This window comes from Dipteris shenzhenensis, chromosome 9 (assembly GCF_047967505.1).
Source record: "Dipteris shenzhenensis isolate YYH24624 ecotype China chromosome 9, Dip_SZ_1.0, whole genome shotgun sequence".
Lineage (NCBI taxonomy): Eukaryota > Viridiplantae > Streptophyta > Polypodiopsida > Gleicheniales > Dipteridaceae > Dipteris > Dipteris shenzhenensis.
The window spans coordinates 28,351,317-28,376,435 of record NC_141604.1 but is presented as its reverse complement, the minus strand read 5'-3'; the positions used below and the strand labels follow the sequence as shown (position 1 = coordinate 28,376,435).

Below are 25,119 nucleotides of genomic sequence, written 5' to 3'. Positions count from 1 at the left end.
AATTTGTAATACCAAGCCTACGCATAGTAGTGCAAGAACGCATGGGAGACAATTAATCCCTGAAAGAAAAACTCTACCAATTGGAAAAGCATGCGGAGACAAGGTTAAATGCCCACCATGCCATGACAATAGAAAAACTAAGAAGGAAGGCATGGTTTGACAGAAATCTTAAAGATGAAGAGATTAAAGAAAGAGACGTAGTTTTGCTATACAATGCCAAAGTCCACAAGGGCAAACTCAAATATCTAGGTTAAGGGCCTTATAGAGTCAAAAAGATGAATCCCATTGGAGCTATGCTATTGAAAACACTGGACAGTTCACCACAACAATCAACAAGATTCAACCGAAGCACTACTACATCAACACGCAAGCCATCTCCATCTCAATAATGAAGATTTGGGAGCCCCAAGTCTTCCATAGCTAGCATTAGATTGTATCACGAGCACTCAGTGGCATATGTATGTCTTTGCACATATAGGTAGCTTCAACCGATTTCAACCTGTGGCTTAGAGGTGATGACTAAGTCCTAGTTGCCCTATGAACTCCCTAGTAAATTAAGCATATAGGAGAGATTCCCACCTCATTAGTCATGCATAGAGCACCCACATGTTTTGAGCACCATGAATAGATTGCACAAAATAAATGCCTCAAGAGATACTTGCTCCACACACACGATACCCTCATCACACAAAAAGAGTAAAAAATGCATTAGCCACTCACAAAAGAAACACGTATTGTAAGCACATGGCACTATTGGCACTATCAAACTAGGACCTAATTCATATGTGAAGTACCAGGATGAAGACAGCTCACTAATATGGGAAAAAGTCCTACAACTCCATTAACAAAGTGACACCAAGACAAACGGCCCAAACCTCAACCTTGAGAGCCCTCCCCAAATCACCAACTTGAAGAAGGATAGGATCTAGAATCAGCAACCCAGAGGTTAACACCAAAATGACCACAACTAGTAGTTCTAGAGAATGACAATGATGAGAAAAATAATGTAGCATGCCAAGGAGATATGCCACAAAACCTGGGAACCCTAAAGTCAGGAAAACTAGAGGCAGAGTCATCGATGATGCAGGATGCAAGTGCAGAATAGCTTGATGCCCAAGCCAACAAAGAGCTAATAGCAAAAGGAACAATCTATCTTGTATGGCCACGAGTCTCAATGTTAACCATGTCAGTTGATGCATGCAACTTCTTAAAGTCAAAGGGTCTAGGGAATCTTTTTGAGAAGCTACAATCCTTCTTACCAACACTTGCTATGACAGAATACGTGATTCAATTCATAATGTCATATAAAAGCAGAGAGTTGGAGAAGGTTAAGTATGGCACAATAATGTATAATGAAAATCCTTTACAAATCTACCTCAATAGATCAACAATGTAAGAAGCTTTTCATTCCTAGGGGGATGAAGAATATCCAATGAAACATTTGGATGCAAGATTCTTTGAGATTCAGGTTTGGTTCCCACCTAACACAAAGTCACAAAGCACGGGAATACACAAGAATATGATTCTGGACCCAATATGCAAAGAGTTAGCCAAGTTTTTGGCAATTTAAGCACATTCTAGAGAATGACAATGCGGATCTCTGCCAAAGAATTTCGCAACTTAGTTTAGAATTGCTACCTCAATAGATTGACTTGAGGGAAGGGATGCACAACACACAATGACTTTACAAGTGAGCTAGATAGTGTCCTTCTTCAAGAATCATAAGTCAACAATGTAGGGGACTCTTTGGCTCTATGGCCACATCCTCAAATCATCTGTAGTGACACTCTACAATAGGCTACTACTCAGTAAAAAGATCATGATAGCACATGGGCACATGGGATTAAACGATATGATCAATACAAGCAAGGAAATAGCACATTTCAAATCATACAGCATCACAATCAGCAACTGCAACAATGGTCATTATTATTTGCCAATCTAATCTTGCTAGTCTCTTTTTTGATCTTCTCACATCCCTCCCTAACTCCAATAACATCCGTTGTACCTTTCCAAAGATCCATGCTAACCCTTATTCCTTGCCAAGCCTCTTCACCCATCCCTCTCAACACTACCTCCTAATTTAAGAATTTAACTCCTACCATCCAATAACACTTATCTTTTTTCCACCACTTGAAACCCCTTCCCTTGAGGACTATCAAGTTGCTAAATCCATTTGCCTTGCTCTTCCTCCAATTTCCAGCAACATCCCTGCTTCCCCCTTCTCTAATTCAGTATACTTGCTTCCACCTCATGTTTGTCCCCTATAACGTCTTCCTCTCCCCCAAGACCACATATTCCACAAATCTCAATTGAATTTCCAATGGAAGGCGTCATCAATGATTCCATCAGTGAGCTTCATGAATTGGATAATCCAAATTGCAAACCCACATGGGAGTTGAATAAGGCTACATACAAGATTCTCATGCCTGGTAATCCCATCAGTGATTTTTAGAAGCAATACTTAGATATGTAGTCACGAGGAGGATGGGATCCCTATGCGATTTCCATGCACAAACATAATCAAAAAATTGAATCCACAACCTACTTAGCATAGATCCAAACTTCTCAAAGAAAAGCACCTCCTTTAGTATTTACAAGCCCCATCTTCCTTTTGAATGCATCCCACATTTGATGCGATACCCCATCTCGCTACCAATGGGATGCCAATCATCATGATCCAGATAAGGAATATGCTCCTTTCAATTGGCCACTAATAAATAGATTCTCCAAGGTCAAATGGACAAGCCAAGAGACACTCATTAGTGTGAAGATAGTGGGAGAGAAGGAAGGAGTCTCACTTGAGGTTTTCTCACAAGCACAATGGGGGAATACACACAAAGGTGGAGGCTGAAAGCAATTTTCCTCTTCTTAGTTGTGTAAGCCAAAAGAACTCTAGTACAAAGAAATAGAAGAACCCTATATGTGGGTCTCAAACCAAACTCAACTAACTAAGGTGGCTTACTAACTGAGCCACAAACTAGAGTAGATAAGGATAGCTGCCATCCAGCTATTATTCGTGGGCGGTGTACCAACCGCATCTCCAGCTAACAAGTCGGTGACATAAATACACAACGGTCACCTGGCATATCGCGAGTGGAGCTCGATATCTCAACACTCCCGCTCGAGCTCAATCCCAATTCCTGCACACCAAGCAGGTCTCTGAACTTGCGCAGCTTCTCTGCGCCCAATGCTTTCGTGAATATGTCAGCTACCTGATCCTCTGTGCTGACATAAACTAGATCAATAAGACCTAGTAAAACCTTCTCCCGCACATAGTGATAATGCACCTCAATGTTCTTTGTTCTAGCATGAAAGACTGGGTTCTTTGCCAAGTGTAGGCTGCTCATGTTGTCACAATAAATGACAACTGGCCCATCTGTAGACTGATGCATATCATAGAGTAGCTTATGCAACCAAGCTACCTCACATGCAGCCATTGCTGCACCCCTGGACTCAGCCTCTGTGCTCGACAAGGCAACTGTAGGCTGTTTCTTGCTGCTCCAAGTGACTGCAGCACTCCCACAAGAGAACACATATCCACCACTGGTAGATCATCTATCAGAAATACTACCAGCCCAATCAGCATCAGTGTATCCATGCAACTGTATCTAAACCCCAGCCTCATAAAATAGTCCATACTGCAATGTGGACTTCACATACCTGAGTATGCGTCTAGCCGCATCCAAATGCGGTTTCCTTGGAGCCTGCATAAACTGACTTACCAACCCAACAGCATAGCTCAAATCTGGCCTGGTAATAGTCATGTAAATCAAACTTCCTACTATGCATCTGTACATAGTAGGGTCTTCCAGAAGCTCACCTGCATCTACACTCAGCTTCACATTCTGCTCCAAAGGAACTGAAATAGGCTTACAACCTGTCATCCCATATTTGGACAGCATGTCCAATCCATACTGCCTCTGCAAGAGCTGTATCCCACTTGGTGATCTAATCACCTCAATGCCCAAGAAATAATGCAGCTCTCCCAAATCCTTCATCTCAAACTTCTGCCTCAATAGCATTTTCACATGAAGGATATCTTCATCACTATCACCTGTGATGATCAAATCATCAACATAAATGACAAGCAGCATAATCCCTTTCCCTGTTTTTCTCACATAGAGTGAGAAATCTACCTTGGAAATCTGAAAGCCAATAGTGACAAGATATTGTCCTATCTTGTCAGACCATGCTCTAGGTGCTTGCTTCAAGCCATACAAGGCTTTCTTCAACCTGCAAACAAACTCAGGATGAAAAGCATGAACATAACTTGCTGGCTGCTCCATAAAGACCTCTTCTTGCAAATCACCATGCAAGAAGGCATTCTTTACATCCATCTGATGTAAAGACCATCCCTTTGATGCAGCCATAGCAATGGCTGCTCTTACGGTTGCCATCCTTGCAACCGGACTGAAAGTTTCTTCATAATCAATGCCATATGTCTGTGCATACCCCTTGACAACTAATCTTGCCTTGTATCTATTCACAGAACCATCTACATTGTGCTTGATCTTATAAACCCACTTACAGCCAATTGCATTCTTGTCTTTAGGCAAAGGCACCAATTCCCATGTAGCATTAGCATCCAAGGCATCCATTTCTTCATCCATGGCTTTCTCCCATTTTTCATTTCCCATGGCTTGCTCAAAAGAAGTGGGTTATGGTTCCTGTATCACTTTGACCATATAGGCATAGTGAATGGCTGTAAATCCATCATATTTCAGCCTATCCACAGGATACCTAACCCTGGTAGACCTGCGCAAAATAGGCTCACTTCCAGGTGCTCTCAAAACATCCCTGGTCTTCCTTACTCCAGGTGTAACAACAGAAGGAATACCCAACTCATCATCAATGCTCTGTTCTGAGCCACTGGATTCACCATCCACATAAGAGTGACCTGCATTCACATCAAACATGGGCTGATCTACCTTCTCTTTTCCTTTTCGTGATACCTGCATACCACTCTCTGCATTGCTTTGAGGAGATTCTCCTGATCTCAATCTGCCTGTCCATGGCGAAGTATGTGAACCACTACTAGAGGACACTCCATGTCCACTGGTGTTTTGTGATTGCTGCTGTGAATTCTGTGCACCATTACCATTTTGTGCATCTACATCAATCATCACATTTACTGGTTTATACCAGCTGCTCATCTCATCAAAAACAACATCTCTGCTCACTGTGAACTTACGTGTAGAAGGGTTATAGCATCTATACCCTTTCTGCTGCAGAGAATAACCAATAAAGATGCACTTCTCAGCTTTTGGATCCAACTTGGACCTCAACTCATCTGGCACATGGACATAGGCAATGCAACCAAAAATTTTCAAATGAGAAATATCTGGTTTCCTACTAGTATACATCTCCTCTGGCGTCATGCCATGTATTGCTGCAGTGGGAGTCCTGTTCATTATATAAACTGCTGTAGCAACTGCTTCAGCCCAATAATAATCTGGTAGATCTTTTTCATTTAGCATAGCGCGAGATACCTCTCCAATATGCCTGTTTTTCCTTTCTGCAATTCCATTTTGCTGTGGGGTATGACTGCATGAATATTGCTGCTTTATACCATGCTCTTGCAAGAACCTTGCAAACTCATTTGAGAGGTACTCTCCCCCTCCATCTGACCTTAGGCATTTTATTTGCAGGCCTGTTTCTTTTTCAACCATAGCTTTGAAAGCTTTGAAGTGCCCAAACACTTCACTTTTCTTTTTCATAAAATACACCCAAAGTTTTATGCTGAAGTCATCAATAGATGTGACAAAATAGTGATAGCCTCCAATAGATGCAGCTTTAGTAGTCCACACATCAGAGTGGATTAATTCCAATGGCTTTTTACTCTCTTGAACATGCCTAGGAAAAGGTTTCCTTGCCTGTTTCTCCCAAATTGACAGGCTTCACAAACCTTGTGCATTTCTGCAACCTTGAATTTAGGCAATCCTGCAACAATATTTTGGGCTTGCATTGATTTAAGTCGCAGTATATTGACATGACCAATGCGTTTGTGCCAGATATCAATATCTGCAACTACACCGGTCCCATGTGCAAACATTGCTGCACTCAATTCAGGCATGTCCGCATCCAACGTAAACATCCTGCCCTTCTATTTTTCATATCCTCAACAAAGCATCCATGAGGATTAAATCTGACCTACAAGCCCTGCTCAACCATCTGACCAACAGAAACCAGGTTCCTGGTGATGTTCGGGACATGAAATACATCAGACAAGTATTTCTTTTTCCCATCCTGCATAGACAAAGGAATTTTGCCAATCTGCACAATAGGATGTGCAGTATCATCACCAGTCTCCACAAATCCTAGTTTTTCCATTTTCCTTGCATCCTGCATCCATTCAGCATGACCTATCATGTGGTTTGACGCACCCGAGTCAACATACCACACATCATTGCTTTCTTCTGCACTTGTCACAGAATTTGTCATATGCTGCACCATAAACAAATGCTCATTTCTGTCATCACCCTGTCTACTAGAGGATGCATAATTGCCTTGCTGCAATTTTCCATTCATAATGTCATTCTGCTTTTTGTAGCAGTCTTTAGCCATATGACCCATTTTGCCACAATAGTAGCATTCAACATTGCTGTTTGCATTTTGGCCTCTCTGCCATCCACCATGGCCTCTTTGGCTCCCCTTGCCTCTAGAGTTACCACGTCCTCCTGCATAGGACTGGTTTTCTTGAGTTTGCTGCATAATCTGATTTCTACCATGGCTTGCAGATCGGCCTCCTCTACCTCTGCCAGCATTTGAGTAGAAGACAGTTTCTTTTGAAGTTCCTGCTGAAGAAGATGCACCACCATTTCTCTGCTCTTCAGAAATTAGAAGAGCAATCAACTCCTCAAAATCAGGAAATTTTTCACGGACGGCAATGGATGTCCAGAACTATGCATAATCCTTTCCTAGACCATTCAAGGTCACAAAAACTAAATCGTCATCATCCAGTGGCGACCCAATGGAAGCAAGTGCATCCGCAATTTTCTTCACCTTCATGTGGTAGTCATTGATGCTCATATTTTCTCTCTGCACATTGTGCAGCTCCTGCTTGAGCTGCATTTTCCTGGCTTGCATATTTGTGCTGTACATTTTTGCTAAAGTATCCCATGCCTCCTTTGGCGTACTTGCATTCTGAATATGCACAATCATGGAGTCCGAAATACTGATAGACAGCTAGTCCATAACTTTCCTGGCTCTCTCATGCCATCCTTTAAATGCCTGCATTTCCTGTTGATTGGGAACATTAGGAAGAACAGGTTCTTCTTCATTTCCTGTAATGAACTCCCAATGGCCTTTTCCCATAAGGAAATTCGTCATTCTAAACTTCCATGCCTGGAATTTGTTCTTATCAAGCTTTTCACTGACAATCTGTGAAAGAGAATCAGATGCCATTACAGAACACTGCAAAATATTCTGTCACTGCAAAAAACACAGCTTTTGCCTCACACGTGTAGATCTGCAAAACTGACGAAAGTGGTATTTCACCACACAGTCACTTCCTAGTGACGATTTTGCATCAACAGGCAACAAGCATGAATCTGCAACTCCCAATGTCTATGCGCACAGGCATACGATGCAATTTCTGCGGCAACTTTTCACCGACCTACAGAACAGTGGTCGCACAGCAAAAACAGGGCCTTTTTCTGAGTGCCTACGAAGAACTTCCGCCTTCAAAACGGGCCCCGAGATGGCCTCGAATCACAAAAATAAAGTCACACCGCGAAGGGTGTCTCAATCTGAGACAATGCACTCTTGCACTTCTGGCTGTGCTACCTGCAGAGATTTGCTCCCAAACTCGAAATAGGAAAGCAACACTAGTCCTCTTACCAGGACACCGCGAACTTGGTTTGCTTTCTTGAGCTCCTTACCACGAACAAGGCTCTGATACCATGTGAAGATAGTGGGAGAGAGGGAAGGAGTCTCACTTGAGGCTTTCTCACAAGCACAATGGGGGAATACACACAAAGGTAGAGGCTGAAAGCAGTTTTCCTCTTCTTAGTTGTGTAAGCCAAAAGAACTCTAGTACAAAGAAAATAGAAGAACCCTATATGTGGGTCTCAAACCAAACTCAACTAACTAAGGTGGCTTACTAACTGAGCCACAAACTAGAGTAGATAAGGATAGCTGTCATCCAGCTATTATTCGTGGGCGGTGTAGCAACCGCATCTCCAGCTAACAAGTCGGTGACATAAATACACAACGGTCACCCTGGCATATCGCGAGTGGAGCTCAATATCTCAACAATTAGAGCCTTGGACGAATATGCATCATAGATACAAGGTAGTTATGACAAAACACTCAAGGAGAGTGCCAAATATATTGAAGCTTAGTAGTAATCCTAGAGGTGTCCCTCACCATTGGTGACCATTTACCCAATCTTAGTTTCAACACAAATTGATAGATAGATGCTCAAACAACCAGTCGCCTCTTTCAAAGAGCCATATATCTTCAAGGGTGGTATGTGTGTTTGTAAGAAGAAATGGTTGATACTGGCTTCTTAAAAACTGACCAAACAATCTATGATGTTCATGGATTACAAGGAAAAGATTGACAACAAGCGTGATCCATCTATCACCGATGCCATCTTTTACTATACTCATTGGGTAAAAACTACAACAGCAGCACATCGTCTGCAGACTTAACCCCATAACCTAAGAATAGGTAATCAAATCAGTCTAGGGGAGTTTTTAACCCTGTGGCAACAAGGTCTAGAAGTGCATCTTGAGAAATGACAATGATCATTGTATTTCTAGAGTAGTGGAAAAGCAACTAAGCATACAATCTATGGTGTTTGCGGATTATAAGGAAAAGATCAACAACAAGCTCGATCCATCTATCACCGACACCATATTTACCATACTCATTGGGTAAAATCTACCATAGCAATTCATCATTTGTAGACTTAACAACCCGAGGATAGGTAATCAAATCGGTCTAGGGGAGTTGTTAACCCTATGGCCACAAGGACTAGAAGTGTAGTCTAGAGCAATGACGATGAGATCATTGTGTGTTTAGAGAGTAGAGGCAAAGCTCCGGTTATAATATGTTGAGCCTAAAAGATGGTATGATGAATCTTAAAGGATGATGATAGCCAAAATCCTCTCTATAAAATATTCAATCATATTTGTAAAATTAGGATTTAGAGAGAGAAATACTAAAACTAGAGAGAGAAAGACTACAACTCAAAACTTCTTGAGGTCCTCCACTTTGTGGAGGGACTGAAGAGGTTCCCCCACTTTGTGCAGGGACTCAAGAGGTTCCTCCACTTTGTGTAGGGACTCATGAGGTTCCCCCCCTTTGTGTAGAGACCCAAGAGTTCCCAGAGGGGCTCTTGTCCACCAAGAGGTCTCCTACAAAAGAGGTCCCACCCTAGAGGTACCTATGGATCTGATAGAGATCAACATGTATAAATCTCTCTCAATTGAATGAAGCTCCCACTCTTTAGGATTCAATGTCCAAGCTCACTATTGTCTTCATGTGATTGATCTCCATTGCACTATTGTGTTTTAGCATGCCCTTAACCTTGCTCTCCACTCCTCAGCCCTAGATTCCTCCTAAACCCTACAACCCTCACTGAACCTTGAAACTCCTAGATATATCTCTCAGCCTTTCCCCCCTTCTAAACCCTTGAACCCTTGTGGACGTGAGAGCCTCTGTCCATCATTGTGATCAAGCCCTCTTTCTCACCTACGTGCACATGAGATTTGCTTTCCATGCTTAGCCTACACAACACCCGAGGACCTATGCTACACTTGTGAACACCTATACTACACTTGTGAACACCTTTTTTACAACGAGCAACGACATAATTGTAGTTTTGCATACACATTAAGCAAAGCCATATGATAGTGTATGTGTAGTTTTTCCGATCTAGTTTTGATTGTCATCTCAACATTGCATCACATCCATCTTCTTCCTTTTGTTTGTGTAGGGTAATGTTTGCTCCACTTTATGAGCATTTTATGAATAGACTTTGGCTCCATCTCCATTAGGTCATGATTTCCATAGTTGTAGCATGCCCATATGCCATAATCTCAAATTATGTGATATAAGACGTTCCATTTCGAATTTAAAGTTGGCTTTATTAGATAATGATGTAGACAAATAATGGTATAGAAAGTTGGCTTTATTAGATAATGATGTAGACAAATGGTATATCAAGTCTTCAATGTAGCATATCCCCCTTTGTTGTATTCTTTTTTGTTATTTTAGTTACCAATGGTCAATGATATTGCATTCAAACATCCATGATCTTGGTTGAGTGAACACAATGCATCCTGGCTCCATAGATATAAATGTGACTAATTATATCTAGCCTTGATCATGCAAGATTGTACTACACTAAGATGTTTCTATGTACTGAGAAGGTTGGACATTTATTTGCAAATTGCTTCTATGTAATGACATGGGATAAGTAATGGATGCATCTTCAACTATGTTATTCATCCCAATTTACATGAGCATACTGTGCACTTTGAGTTAATGCTTCCATTGTAAGTTTAGAAACTATGACCCTATGTAGTAGCGTGCACACCTAGATTATCTTACGTCTACGGTAATTGATCTTAAGCTATAGCATGAAGTGTCCATTTCTTGGTCAGCTTAAAATCCAAGTCAAGTGCTTGGTAAGGTTTAGTGTCTGTGATAGTTAGCTTTCACAAACATTTGCTCGCAAAACGGTAGCGGATGTAGGCAATAGCCAATGAAAATCCATGTCAGCCTTCTCATCATTTCATAAGCATTTCATAAGCATCTGCCCTCCATGCACAACAAAAAGTGCCGACAAGTGAGCGACATGCGCGATGGAACCCTTCCCAACTACATGTTGGATGCCTGTGGGTTAATGGGGGATCTGGAATAAATTGAACATCGGACGCTCAAGGCCCAAGCATGAGCTTTTTCACTTGAGCCCTTTATGAATCCTTTTTGTTAATCTGGAACCCAGGCCAAAGGTCACACCCGCTCTTGTATATGATTTCTTAACTTAGTATGCTTGCACTCACTCTTGGTAGGGGATTCTTTACTAGGTGCCTTGTGAAACAGCCTTAGTGTAAAGTTCTCAGGCGAAGACATAACTTGATGAGAGAGGGGATTACTTCCCTCTAGGGTAAAGGGGCTAGTAAAGAGGTGGTGCCTTTAAAATGTCTCCAGCCCCTTCAATAGGGAGGCATGTACTACCCAATATTCTGCATAGAAAAAGATAATGTATCAAGCTCTCCTTTCACTATTTTTTGGATGAACAATGCCTTAGTACTGGCCCTCCCTTGACCTAAGCATTGGCTCTCATAGTTTTCTACGTTTTAGAACATTTTTGAAAAGTTAAAAAACAAAGATTAGCCCCCTTATTCCTACTTGATGACCTCCGTAACTTTGAACTTAAACTATGAACGCCATTTCCCCCATGGTATTGGTCCCCCTTAGGGTGGGTTTAGACTTAGGGTGGTAAAGCTTTGCATACACATTAAGCAAAATCCCTAAGAACTTCAATATGAAGCATGTGACACTTTGGATTTAGTGCAAATGGAGGCATATAGAAGGGCTTGTGTAGTTATTCCCACCTAGTTGCGATTGTCATCGCAACATCACATACATCTTCTTCCTTTTGTTTGTGTAGATTTTGCATACACATTAAGCAAAGCCATAGGTTTGTGTAGTTTTTCCTATCTAGTTTTGATTGTCGTCTCAACATCACATCACATCCATCTTCTTCCTTTTGTTTGTGTAGGGTAATGTTTGCTCCACTTTATGAACATTTTATGAATAGACTTTGGCTCCATCTCCATTAGGTCATGATTTCCATAGTTGTAGCATGCCCATACGCCATAATGTCAAATTATGTGATAAAGACGTTCCATTTCGAATTCAAAGTTGGCTTTATTCGATAATGATGTAGACAAATAATGGTATAGAAAGCTGGCTTTATTAGATAATGATGTAGACAAATGGTATATCAAGTCTTCAATGTAGCGTATCCCCCTTTGTTGTATTATTTTTTGTTGTTTTAGTTACCATTGGTCAATGATATTGCATTCAAACATCCATGATCTTGGTTGAGTGAACATAATGCATCTTGGCTCCATAGATATAAATGTGACTAATTATATCTAGCCTTGATCATGCAAGATTGTACTACACTAAGATGTTTCTATGCAGTGAGAAGGTTGGACATTCATTTGCAAATTGCTTCTATGTAATGACATGGGATAAGTAATGGATGCATCTTCAACTATGTTATTCATCCCAATTTACATGAGCATACTGTGCACTTTGAGTTAATGCTTCCATTGTAAGTTTAGAAACTTTAAACCTTATTAGTGGAAACTATGACCCTATGTAGTAGCATGCACACCTAGATTATCTTAAGTCTACGGTAACTGATCTTAAGCTACAACATGAAGTGTCCATTTCTTGGTCAGCTTAAAATCCAAGTCAAGTGCTTGGTCAAGTTCAGTCTCTGTGATAGTTAGCTTTCACAAATATTTGCCCGCAAAATGGTAGTGGATGTAGGCAGTAGCCAATGAAAATCCATGTCAACCTTCTCATCGTTTCATAAGCATCTGCCCTCCATGCACAACAAAAAGTGCCGACAGGTGAGCGACATGCCCGATGGAACCCTTCCCAACTACATGTCCGATGTCTGTGGGCTAATGGGGGATTGAGAATGAATTGAACATTGGACCCTCAAGGCCCAGGCATGAGATTTTCCACTTGAGCCCTTTGTGAATCCTTTTTGTTAATCTGGAACCAGGCCAAAGGTCACACACGCTCTTGTATATGATTTCTTAACTTAGTATGCTTGCACTCACTCTTGGTAGGGGATTCTTTACTAGGTGCCTTGTGAAACTGGCCTTAATGTAAAGCTCCCAGGCGAAGACATAACTTGATGAGAGAGGGGATTACTTCCCTCTAGGGTAAAGGGGCTAGTAAAGAGGTGGTGCCTTTAAAATGTCTCCAGTCCCTTCAATAGGGAGGCATGTACTACCCAATATTCTGCATAGAAAAAGATGATGTACCAAGCTCTCCTTTCACTATTTTTTGGATGAACAATGCCTTAGTACTGGCCCTCCCTTGACCTAAGCATTGGCTCTCATAGTTTTCTATGTTTCACAACATTTTTGAAAAGTTAAAAAACAAAGATTAGCCCCCTTATTCCTAGTTGATGACCTCCGTAACTTCGAACTCGAATTCTGAACGCCATTTTGCCCATGGTATTGGTCCCCCTTAGGGTGGGTTTAGACCACCCAGTCGCCCATGGAAGAGAAAAGAGAATTGGAGGATGGCTAGGTGTGGTGCTTCACACTAGTTGGTGGTTATTAGCCTACTAATTTATGTCACCAACGTGGGATTGGTGTAGCAGTTGGAGGAGAGGGAATGGGCGAATCATGTAGCCAAATCTTTTCTATCAATGTTGGTGCTTGTCCCTCTTAGGTTGTGTTCACATCACGCGGTCACCATCCTCCAAAAGGTGGTGTGAAGGGCTCTTGTCCTAGGTGGCCCAGTAGGAGGGATGGGCCTGGACATTGACACAAAATATTTGTGTTCGGCCCATGAAGGCCCACTCCATGGCCAACTCCTCCAATTGCTACATGATTGGCCCATTTCGTCTCCTCCAATTGCTACACCAATCACAAGTTGGTGTCATAAATTTGCAGCCTGATGACTGCTGGTGGCTGGTGTGAATGGTGACCATCCTCCAATTCTATTTGCTTCGCAATGGGCGGGTGGGTGGTGTGACTGGCTCATTTCGTCTCCTCCAACTGCTACATCAATCACAAGTTGGTGTCAGGCTGATGACAGCCGGTTGGTGTGAAGTTTGAACGACCAAGCTTGGCGACCAACCTCGTTCGTGGCGGTGTGAACCGAGCCTTATTGGGCCAACGAGGACGGGCTACGATGGCAAAGGGCAGGAGACTTTGAAATTCAAACTTTGAGGATTTGAACTTAGGACTGTAAACACTACATGGGTCTTTTATGTATAGCGTGGAACTTTGGCATCTAAGCTGCTTTTTACTCACGAATGAGAATGTTTCTTAGCTTGGAGCTCGCTCAGAATGCGTCGGGCTCTTCTCTTGCTCAAGCGTAGCGCTTTCCAGCTTTACGTTCAACAGCACCAAGAAGCCTCCATCACCGCTTTGCATCAGGTCCGTGAATTCTTCCGGTTCTTGTGAATATTTGAATGTGCATGTCTTCATGGATACAGTAGTGGCCTCAATAATCTTACAAAATCTAACATACGACTGCGCTTACAAACGTTTCGTCTTCCTGTGAGCGTTGAGGAAAGGACCCCTGACAGTATCTAATTGCGTACATACTCGTTAGAAATGCGAGTTTGGACATTATGGGTGAGTAAGTATACGACCTGTATCGTCGACTTTCCTTTCTAAATGGTGCCCACGTCCATCCATGGAATCACGAAAGGGGTACTTCATTCCAGTTTTGGCATTACCAGAACGCATACTACTTCACGAACGATACTGTACGCGTCTTTTTTTAACTCGTAGGCAGGTGCGAAGTCACAAGAGGGCATGCCATGAGTACGATACGCAAAGATGATACACAGTTCAGGTATATAATTTAATATTGGCTCGACGATCCCCAGCAGTTTCCTTCTCCCTTGAAACCTGCGAGTCGTGACTCGTCACATAGAAAACTGAATGCTAGTCAACTGCAAGAGTTAATGGTATGCAACAGCTTATGCAGAATGAGATTTGTGCTATTATGTAATTTCCCTTAATATTTTACAGCTGCTTGTATTTATTGCGTCTCTTGAGATAAAGATTAATTCGCGTATCTCATTAGCAACGTCTTCCTGATTGTTGGACAGGTGACTGGTAATCTACAAGATCGGCATAGGGTACATGAGGTTACAGTTAAATGTTGTAAGGACGTCCTTGACAGCAGGAAGATCCATTGGAAGTCCCTTTACCGAGATGAGCTGACAGAGCCAATTAATGATGTGGATCTAGTCGTCACGGTTGGGGGTGATGGGACCCTTCTGCAAGCTAGTCATTTTGTGGACAGCTCTATACCTGTTCTTGGTGTCAACTCAGATCCGACCCAAATTAATGAGGTATTTTTGCAGGATATTACCAACGACACGGTTTCTTTATAGATTTAGGGTATGGACTTCAGGACAGGGTTACAAAAAGTAAGCATGCATCCAGAGCCTACATTGCCTTTACGTTTATCTTAGTGATGGCATAGACCTAGTGGGTTAATTGTTGGGAAAATCAAAATTTGGGTCAAATTTCATCCGGCAGGGAGATGCGGTTGGCTTCGTAAGGCTGTTCACAGCAGGGACTTTCCTGTCCTATTAAGTTATGGAGGTCATTGCTCCAGCACAGTGTCTGATCTCATCCCTTGTTAGACAATACTCCTGCATAACAGCACGCTTTTGCTCTCAGCACCTCAACTCTTTGTATTGTTTTCAAATGTTTTAATAGAAGGTACTTTTTTCCAGGGAAAAAAATATTCCTGCATAATATTTTAGAATATGTAAACATCTATATGTATACTGTGTGCCTCTCTGTATGAACCAAGCAAATCTATCAAAGAATTATAATACATGCTACATTCTATCTTGCTTTTTCCTTGCAGACAATATTAACTACCATATGTATATCTTCAATTCACAATGTTGCTTTGGTGCTGCGCTGGTAGACATGAACAACAACAGTGTCAGTGTTTTATACAAAATGACGTGACTTCAGTCTATGAAATATGTGTGCTTCAATTCATATTACAGGTGCAGGAGAAGCTGGAAGATTTTGATGCAACTCGTAGTGCAGGTCACCTATGTGCAGCAACAAAGGAAACTTTTGAGGAGGTGAAATGAAGGGTTTCTTATTGTTGTTTTTAAATATTTCCTCTATGTGGCTCTGATTATAATTAACGTGTTTGTTTTGAAACATTTAAAGGCACATAAATGACATCATAGAGAAAGTTTCTTTTCTCTGGTTTGTTCGCCTTTCTCTGAAAATGCTAGGTCAATCCTGCCATCTTGTTAAATGGAGTGTAGCCCTTTAAATGAGGTATATGCTTGCAAAATAACTTTCAATTTGAGGTTTCAAGCCTTGTAATTTTACTGATTTTCTGAACGCTATCTTTCAGTTTCTGGCTGCAATCAATAGCTGTCTTTGGCTGGAGACCTCCAAACTCTTCAAAAAAGCATGTATGGCTAAAATTTATAGCAAGAGACATTAAACAGCTATTTCTGAGCTCAGAAACTTTTGGATGTTGTCGAGGGAAGAGGCATGGGAGCGAGCATCACAGATAATCTAGATATTCTTATATATCACCAGCTGAACAGTCCGAAATCTACTAGATGTCAGAAGAAATGAGAGCAGATGTCATTATGTTGGGTCCATCGCATTCTTTGCCATTACTTATATGAGCAATGTGCCATTGACTCTAACTGGCACTTTAAACTCAATCTGCCGATGTGCCAGTGCACAACACATCTGTGCTGCATCTACTTTGTCCAATGCACTGAAACTTCTTGCCTTTGCTTGGTGTGCTGTGCGCATAGTGCTTCTGTTGATGTTTCCCCTATATTTAGGCCTGAAAGCTCCTGTAGTGCCTTGCAATCCTTTCACGTGAGTAGGTGCCCACGATGTTGAAAAATGGGCATTAGTATGAGTGGAAGGAGCTCTGTGCCCAATTAACCTAAGCGAAGGGCACCTGATTAATGTATGCCTCTCACCTGCCTCCCTCTCAGTGCTGTTGCTCTCTCTCTCTCTCTCTCTCCCCCCCCCCTTTTCCTTGCTGCCGTCGACCTGCTAGCTGCAGACAGCTCTCCCCTCCGCAGCCCTCCTTCTCTGTGATTAATTTTTGATGGATGCCCTCGATTGATTAGGTGAATCAATGGGCAAGTATTAGAGCCAATCTGTTCTCTCTCCCTCTCTGCATCCCTCTCTCGCAGCAGCCCTGCCTCTCAGGAAATCTCACTCGGAGGGGTCATGGGAATTTTGTTTACAAATTTAGAATCACTTTGCAATTGATTCCAATTAGAGCTGGCCTTCTTTGTCTTTATGAGCCAGGCAGGATGCTTATATATAGGCTGTAAAGGGGCATGCATGGCAGATAGATGTGGGCTCAACAGACTCAATAAATGGTCAGCATCTGGTTAGCCATCAGGTTGGCCCATAGACCTGGTTGGTTCATTTTAGGGCCTCTCTTGGCCTATAAGAGGAGGGCCATAGCCCTACTCTTCCAGTCCCACTGAAGCGTTTTACAGCAGGTGTGTAGGAAGAGTGAGGAGCAGCGCAGTGCCTTTTCTATATTTTTGAGATTCAACAGTTCTATTTAGCTGTAGTGATTCCAGCCCATGTGTTGATGATTTGTAGCTCACTTTGAGCAATTCTTCCCACGCTCGCAGGTGAGTTTATACTAAATTATTTTGCTCTTCTACTTCTGTTGTAATTTTCAGTTCATGGGTTCATTTATCTAGTAGTTGCATTGTGAGAGATCATGTGTGTTTAGACTTCCGCTGCATGGATCTGCTACTGTCCATCTCTGTATATGTAACCCTGTCACGCCTTGATGATCACCTCAAGATGACCCAAACACCAGGTTTCAAGCTTTTGACGCCCTCTTATTGTCACATGCACCCCTGCACTTGGGTGTGACACACTGGCTACATCGACAAGTGCGTAATAGTTCCCTAGTAGGAGATTTTGTCATATGCTGTGACCCCTTTGTGAGCCCTTGTCTAGGGACAGTCAGACACAAGCTATGGAAGTCAGTCTCTAAGCCTTAGGTCAAGTCAGACAGTCAGTCTTGTTCATTGGTATCCACTGGCTGGTATCCACTGGAGAACAGTAGGTAGTTCGTGTTTCCATCTTAGGTTAGGTTAGGTCTAGGTCACAGCCTAGGATAGGAGCCCCAGAGAGGCCGCCAAAGGCTGACCAGTTGGACCAGAGGTAAGCAAGCAAGGCTGCCCACAAAGCTCCCTGGCAAATGAGTCAGGGAAGGGCTTTTATAGGCCAAGAGGCCAGCAACCAGTCGGCTCAGCCAGGCTTTTGGCTGGCTCCCCATCCCCCTATAAATAGGGCCCTTGCTGCCCTCTCATTTCTCATCCAGCCCTCCTACCTTCAGCACTCCTACAGCTCCACTCCAGCCCCTCTTAGAAGTTGGCCTTTGACCAGCCTCAGCTCTTGGCTTTAGTTCAGCCCTCCTGTTATCTTTTACAGTTTGCACAGCTCACTTCTCAGCTCTATATTTCAGTCATCTTTGGGTGTAGCAGGCTACCATGGATAGCTCTGTCCTCTTCTATCACACTTACGAGGGGACCAGAGGTGCTGGTATGCATGCACAGAGAGATGGTTTGAGCGATTGGGGCTCCACATGGATAGACTACCTCCCTTCCAGTACAACATGGATACTCCATTTTCTCCCCTCCTATCACACGAGGTCAACCAGGTTATTCGTGAGGATCTATAACAGCTACACACATTTTGGACCTGGTAGGGACCGATTGAACTCCGAGTGAAGCTTAGCTTCTCTGTATCACTTCTTACATATCACAATGGAGGGTTTCATTGACTCACCAAGATACTCGTAGATGCACCTACCCCACTCGCTGAGGATCTCTCTTAGGCAGTTCCGGGTCTCTTCACACAGACTTCGTATCGAGAGCGGCATAGCAGAGCGACTACCCAGGGAGAGACGCATATGCACATTGTGTGACATGTAGGAGGTTGAGACAGAGGAGCATTTCATCTTCAGGTGTCTTGTTTACTATGATATCTGAGGGCGTTTCTATTGCCTCTTCAGAGATAGTTATGGGATTTTGGGATGTTTCTTCTCCTACCCAGACCAGTGGTGTTTGGCAGGTCTCATTCATGAGGTAGTTAGACACCGCGAGAGGATACTCCGAGCACGGAGACAGGAGTAGACTTCTTCCTCGGCTGATTCCTCTCAGAGCTATATCACGGAGTTCTTTCAACCAGATCACATGGACCCCAATGAGACGAGGCCTCGACGTGACCGTGACTCGGAGCTTGTGACCCGATAGCTCAGACAGAGGGTTGACACACAGATTACACTTGGGGACATCCCCGCCTTGTTTAGAGTCTGAGCCCGACCGATGGGGGTCAAAGTACCCCTGGTTAGACGCAGAGCTATGACCAGGAGACATGCCAATGATGATGATGATGTTGATGATGGTGTTGAGATTGATATATAGTGAACCATATGTTGCACTTAGGACTTAATACTGCCATTCTACATTTTTTGCATTTTGCATTGGTGTGGATGCTCGTTTAGTAGCTCCACTACCACGGCTTGTTTGTAGAAGATTTTTCACAGTCTCATAGACCCATGGGTCTTCCAAAGACTTTAATAAACTATATTTCTTTTTTTCTCTCTCTTTTAGAATCTATACTCTCTCACTCACGCAGTAACCTTGCATTCTGGTAGACGGCATTTTCCTCGCCTTGCAAAAGTGTCCTACATTGTCAGGCCGTTCTCTGGTGGCAACATTGGGCTAGGAAGCATACGAACCCAATAACTGTTAAGACGAATTTTGTTTGGGCAACGTTTGTTATCGACCTCAAAGCCCGTTTTCTTCCGCCACAGTATATGCTTAACTTGGAGAATGAGTTTTCTTGTCCCTCCTAAAATGGTTTGCTTGTGTTGACGTACAGTTACAAGGTCATAACTCTGGTGCAGTAGTTAGGCGTGTCTAAGAGCGACAAGATGAAGCGATTCATTCGAGGATTGGACACAAACATCCATTTTACCATCCGGAACTTCGACCCTCCTGATTATGAGCAGGCGTTGTCTCTCACCCAGAATCAAGAGATGATGTTGAACGGGGGGAAAGCCCAAGCAGATCCAAAGCCCCACAGTAGTCAAACAACATTGCGTGTAAGAATTAAAAGGACAACCAGTACCAAAAGAAAGACGGCCAGGCTTATGGTCAAAAGGAATCCAAGCCAAAGATGACTTCGGATGAGAAGGCTAAAGCGGGCATTATGAGTGGCTATCCACAGCCCGACAAGCAGAATTGGTGCCACCGAGAACATCATTGCTTTCATTGCTACCACATTGCTGGGCATGGCAAGAAGGATTGTACGAAGTGGCTTGCCGAAAAGGTTGTGAAAGCGTCTACTTCGTCCATTGCTGATGTATTGGCTCTTCCAGCCACGTCACCATCCTCAGCTACGAATGCCGTCTTTCTTACTTTGAACGCCGTTCCCACGGTGGTCTTTCAAGGTAAGAAGAAGGGCGACCTCTCAGATCAAAAGAAGGTGCTCATTCGAGCATACGGCATAGCTAATGAGCATCAGCTCATTGTCATGTTCGATATGGGGAGTTCAGAAGATGCCATCTCCCCTTAGCTGGCCAAGACAGTGGGGTGTACTTTGGTGTCTCATGAGCTTTATCGAGCAAAGATTGAAGTAGGTGGGCAAGCAATGCCCTAAGCTATCCTTCAGGAGCTTCGGACCATTCCCTATCATTCAAAAGATCAATGATGTCACAATGAAGTTACACCTTCCGAACAGTTGGACTATACGCAATGTGTTCCATGTAGCTTGGTTGACGACGAGTAGCAACCTGAAGTTCTTGATGAAGCTGAAGTTTTGCATCCAGAGTACATCCTTCTTCATAAATTCAAGCATGGGTCAGGACGCAAGATCCGAGACAACAAGTTCCGTGATCGAGGTACCCATGAAGTAGAGTGAATGGATGAAGATTTTTTCCAGGAGTTCCCACAGATTTTGGCGGACTACTTGGAAGCAATGAACCTACCACCAAGTTAAGGAGGGAATGTCACATGCACCCCTACTCTTGGGTGCAATGTGACACTAGCTACATTGACAAGTGGGTAATAATTCCCTAGTAGGAGATTTTGTCGCATGCTGTGACCCCTTTTTGCTCCCTTGTCCAAGGACAGTCAAGCATAAGCTACCTAAGTCAGTCTCTAAGCCTTAGGTCAAGTCAGACAGTCAGTCTTGTTCACTGGTACCCATTGGAGAACAGTAGGTAGTTACTGTTTCCATCTTAGGTTAGGTTAGGTATAGGTCATAGGCTAGGATAGGAGCCCCAGAGGGGCCCCCAAAAGCTGACCAGTTGGACCAGAGGTAAGCAAGCAAGGCAGCCTGCAAAGGCTGCCCACAAAGCTCCCTAGCAAATGAGCCAGGGAAGGGCTTTTATAGGCCAAGGGCCCAGCAACCAGTTGGCTCAGCCAGGCTGTTGGCTGGCTCCCCAGCCCCTATAAATAGGGCCCTTGCTGCCCTCTCATTTCTCATCAAGCCCTCCTACCTTCAGCACTCCTACAGCTCCACTCCAGCCCCTCTTGAGCAGCCTAACACTTCCAGAAGTTGGCGTCTGACCAGCCTCAGCTCTTGGCCTCAGTTCAGCCCTCCTGGAAGGTGTTTACGCAGCGCATCAGTCGGGGATTCGGATCAGCAAACGGAGTAAGATTTGGGGTACTGTTTCAGCAGCTCTTTTCAGTTATCTTTTACAGTTTGCACAGCTGACTTCTCAGCTCTATATTTCAGTCATCTCTCAGCTCTCTTTTAGAATCTATTACTCCTAGCTTTCACTCTCTCATTCACGCAGTAACCTTGCATTCCGGTGGACAGCACAAGTCTATTCTTGCAGAAGTGCCCTACATTGTCAGTGTGGATAGCATCACGGTCTCGGTATTGGTCGGCGTTGCGTCTCAGGTCTTTAAGTCTGCTATCCGTGTGCACATTGTACTCTTCAGAAGCGCATTTCCGTATTCTCTGGAAGAGTGTTATTTGTATTTCTCAGTTCTCCAAGTGCTCCCTTGATTGGGGGAGGGGGCCCTCAGTGTGGGTACATGGACCCAATCGGTTGTCGACTCCATTCTCTCTCTACCCTTATCTCCTTTCTCTCTCTCTATGGTGCATAATTCTAAAGACTCGCTAAAGGTTTAAAGAAGGTCTTGCTGTGATTACACGATCAGATTACCATTGCATGTTACACTTATGGAACAAGAGGCTCACCTTGCTCTCCCTCACATTTATTCAACAAAGGCATGAATTGCAAGCAACAAATAGAGAAGGAGATCTGATGTTTGCATGTTCTAGTTTCCTGATCAACAATGAAACAACGCTGCTCTCAGTTTCTCTGCTGCAATTAGTTTAGAGAAAGATCTTGAAGTCCTCGTGTGCCAAGGTATTTAGATGTTCAACTCGACGTGCTACAATATTTATGACATTTCTGCAAATCGAAAGACTAGATGCTATGCAGAACTGCACACTTAGGATTATCTAACACAAAGTACTTGGTGGTAGTGGTTGCATTTCAAATAAGATTGCAGCCACCGTTTTTAGATGAATTGTTGGCTTTTTCATATCTTCAACAAAGGGAACCTCAGGACCCCCGCCCCCCCTGCTCCCAAAAAAAATCTTCTGCATTTTCTAGCCTTATGTTTTACTACAGCCACGAAGCAGAAACTTAAAAGAGACCATGAAGGTTTTGCACAAGGCATGTTATCTTTATGACATGGATGCCGATGTATGTATGCCTTGGTGCTCTTGTAAGCCATTCTTCATTGCAAAATGTTCCTGGAATCTGAGGTTTGTGGTCCAATCCTAGTCCTTGGTTATTATGATCTGGTGTCCAGGCAGATTCCCAGGCTGTGAGAGGTGCTATGACATAATCTAACATTTTGCAATCGTGTTTACAATAACATTTTATTCTTGCGTTTTATGGATTGGCTTGGGCTTTTTGTAAGTTTCTCCTTATAAAAAGCTGCTTCTATCTTAACATTCAGTTTTCTCAGCATTGATTTGTTTGCACGACATTAGAAGCTCCTGGAAAAAGTAGACATGGAAAACTAAGGTTTTGACAAGTATGCAGCAATACCAATCTGTAATAACTGGACATATATTCTATAACTGTAATTTCCAAGCTCTCATGTAACTTCAAGTTTCTGGAAGTAGATTATTTTCGGCTGATTGTATTTGTCCTGAAGGTTTTGGAAGAAATTATGGAAGGAACGAGGTGTCCAAGTGATGTGCCTAGGATATCAGCACGACTGAATGGTACTGTTCTGAGGACATATGCTTTGAATGATATCTTAGTTGCTCATCCTAATCCTGCCGCAGTTACACGCTGTACGTTCAGGTCAGGCCATTGCCTTATTCAACTTTGTGCTCTTGGAATTATAGTATCTGCTTGCTCATTCAAAAATGGGATTTTTTTCTCCAAGACATGCCCCTGTGCCCCTGCAGGGTGGGGGTTTGGAAAACTTACCTAGTTCATTTCTCCATCCTAATAGACTCTTTCTTGTGTGTGACAGCATTTGCAAATTAAATACTGCAGAGCGTTTATCGCCTCTGGTTCATTCACGCTCAAGTGGATTGCGAATATGTACAGGAATTGGCTCAACAGCTGCTATGCGATCTGCAGGAGGACACATTATGCCACCATCATCTACAGAATTACAGTACATGGTTAGAGAGCCTGTTACACCGTATCTTTCACATCAGGCATTTATGCACGGATTTATTAAAGCAGATGAGGTGCTCCAGATAAAGTTCACGGGCAGACAAGGGAATGCTTACTTTGATGGATCACATGTATATTGCCCTGCACAGTTTGGACATGTCCTTGAAATATCGTTGGATGCGCCACATCTTCAAATTTTTTTGAGCAATTCTATCCTGCATGCCTGATTGAACATTGGACCAATCTGGAATGCTTTTATGCTTCCCCCTCTTTTATTTTCTAACTGGAAGTCACGTTAACATAAGCAAATACATGCATTGTTTATATTTGCTTCTTTTGTATACCCACAGATTCCTAAAAAAGAATTATCCTGGCATTGTACAAACAACACAGTAATTCCTGGTTTCCTGGGTTATTTTGTTGCATAATCATTACAGACTGGCAAACACGTTCAAGCATTGCCTTTGCTACCCTATTCTTAGTGTGGAACAGCCTGAGCAGCCTTTGCATTTGATCTGCAGCCTCTTGATCTATATCAACTAGAAGGAATAGAAAAGGAGAGATTCTTTAGTACCTTGCAATGTTACATTGGAAGAATTTTGTTGTGGACATCCATGAGCGTTGAGAAAGTAGGATTCCTAGGTGGGGCTAGGATGACATAGTCTATCTCAGCCCATATGAGATTTAAACTCAGCCCATATGGCTTTCTTGGACTCTCTCTATTAATGCCAATGTTTTCTCTTGCATGCCATCCATACACAAAGATGGATGCTAGAGTCGAGCAATAAGAAGGCTGACCGCATGTCCTTGAATGATCGAACCCACTACTTAGAAAGTGCATGAATAGCAAAGTCAAGCTGTTTAATCACCCTTTTGAATAGATTTCAGACCTTGTGGTTATAGACGTTCAACTAACGAGATCTACTTTCCGGCTTTTTTACTTAGTTTTGCAGGGGGTGGGTTGCTCTCTTCCCCCCTGCTTTCCACTGCCCCCTTCCCACTCCCCCTCGTACCCTACATGCATGTGCAACAATACGTGTGCACACACGCACATGCATATCCCCAAACCCCTTTGATTGGCCATCTTATAGACATACATCTGAGGGATGTCCCATAGACGAATGCTTTTGAACATTAACCAAATTTGTTATTTCTGTGTGGATGCTTGTCTCTATCAAGTTTAGATGGATGTTATCTTATGTTTCTGTTTCATGAAAAAATACTACACGTTGCATGAACACCAGTTTCATTAGGTTTACATGTGGAAAGCTATGGCTTCCCTAACTATTACTTTATATAAGGAGATTTCAATCGTTGAGAAGTCCAAGAAGATGAGGCATTGTGATGCATTGTTTTTGAGAGTATGTTGGTTCAATTGAATGGTTTGCTTACACTGAGGATGAGTACTTGCTTACAATGTTCAAGATGGGGTTTCTTTTTGGAGATTGGAATTTGATTCTTGGATTTTGGAAGGTCTTCTAGATTTTAGACCTTGGCATCAAATTAAAAAAGCCAATTTTGTATAATAAAATTTAAAGGGAGGTCAAATGCACATGTAGATGACATCTGACAAGCCTAAAGGACAATAGTCGTTTATGTAGAAGGGCAAATATGGGTAGATAACATATATCACATTAGGAGAAGAGGAGGCCCATATCCTTGGATCAATTTTGTGAT

General features: G+C 42.8%; 1 protein-coding gene across 2 annotated transcripts; it reads left to right on the top strand.

The window, feature by feature from the left end:
• The first annotated feature begins 13,977 nt into the window (after positions 1-13,977).
• NADK3 (NAD(H) kinase 3) lies at positions 13,978-23,770 on the top strand. 2 transcript variants are annotated; one of them, XR_015541555.1, is made up of 6 exons: positions 13,978-14,156; positions 14,840-15,085; positions 15,761-15,841; positions 16,126-16,186; positions 22,967-23,118; positions 23,294-23,430. XR_015541555.1 is itself a non-coding variant. In XM_087379384.1 (5 exons), exons 1-5 carry the CDS (start codon positions 14,067-14,069, stop codon positions 23,667-23,669), a joined length of 945 nt encoding a protein of 314 aa, XP_087235510.1. In that variant the 5' UTR covers positions 13,978-14,066; the 3' UTR covers positions 23,670-23,770. The 2 variants fall into 2 exon arrangements, 1 of the variants encoding a protein (XP_087235510.1); XM_087379384.1 differs by lacking the exon at positions 16,126-16,186 and having other exon boundaries at positions 23,294-23,770.
• The last annotated feature ends 1,349 nt before the right edge of the window (positions 23,771-25,119 follow it).

What these genes read in the sequence shown, in the direction of transcription:
- NADK3 (XM_087379384.1), top strand. Translation starts at nt 14,067, where the DNA reads ATGCGTCGGGCTCTTCTCTTGCTCAAGCGTAGCGCTTTCCAGCTTTAC. An exon ending in CCATCACCGCTTTGCATCAG is followed by an intron (nt 14,157 to 14,839) that starts GTCCGTGAATTC and finishes ATTGTTGGACAG; the next exon opens with GTGACTGGTAATCTACAAGA. An exon ending in GTTACACGCTGTACGTTCAG is followed by an intron (nt 23,119 to 23,293) that starts GTCAGGCCATTG and finishes TGTGTGTGACAG; the next exon opens with CATTTGCAAATTAAATACTG.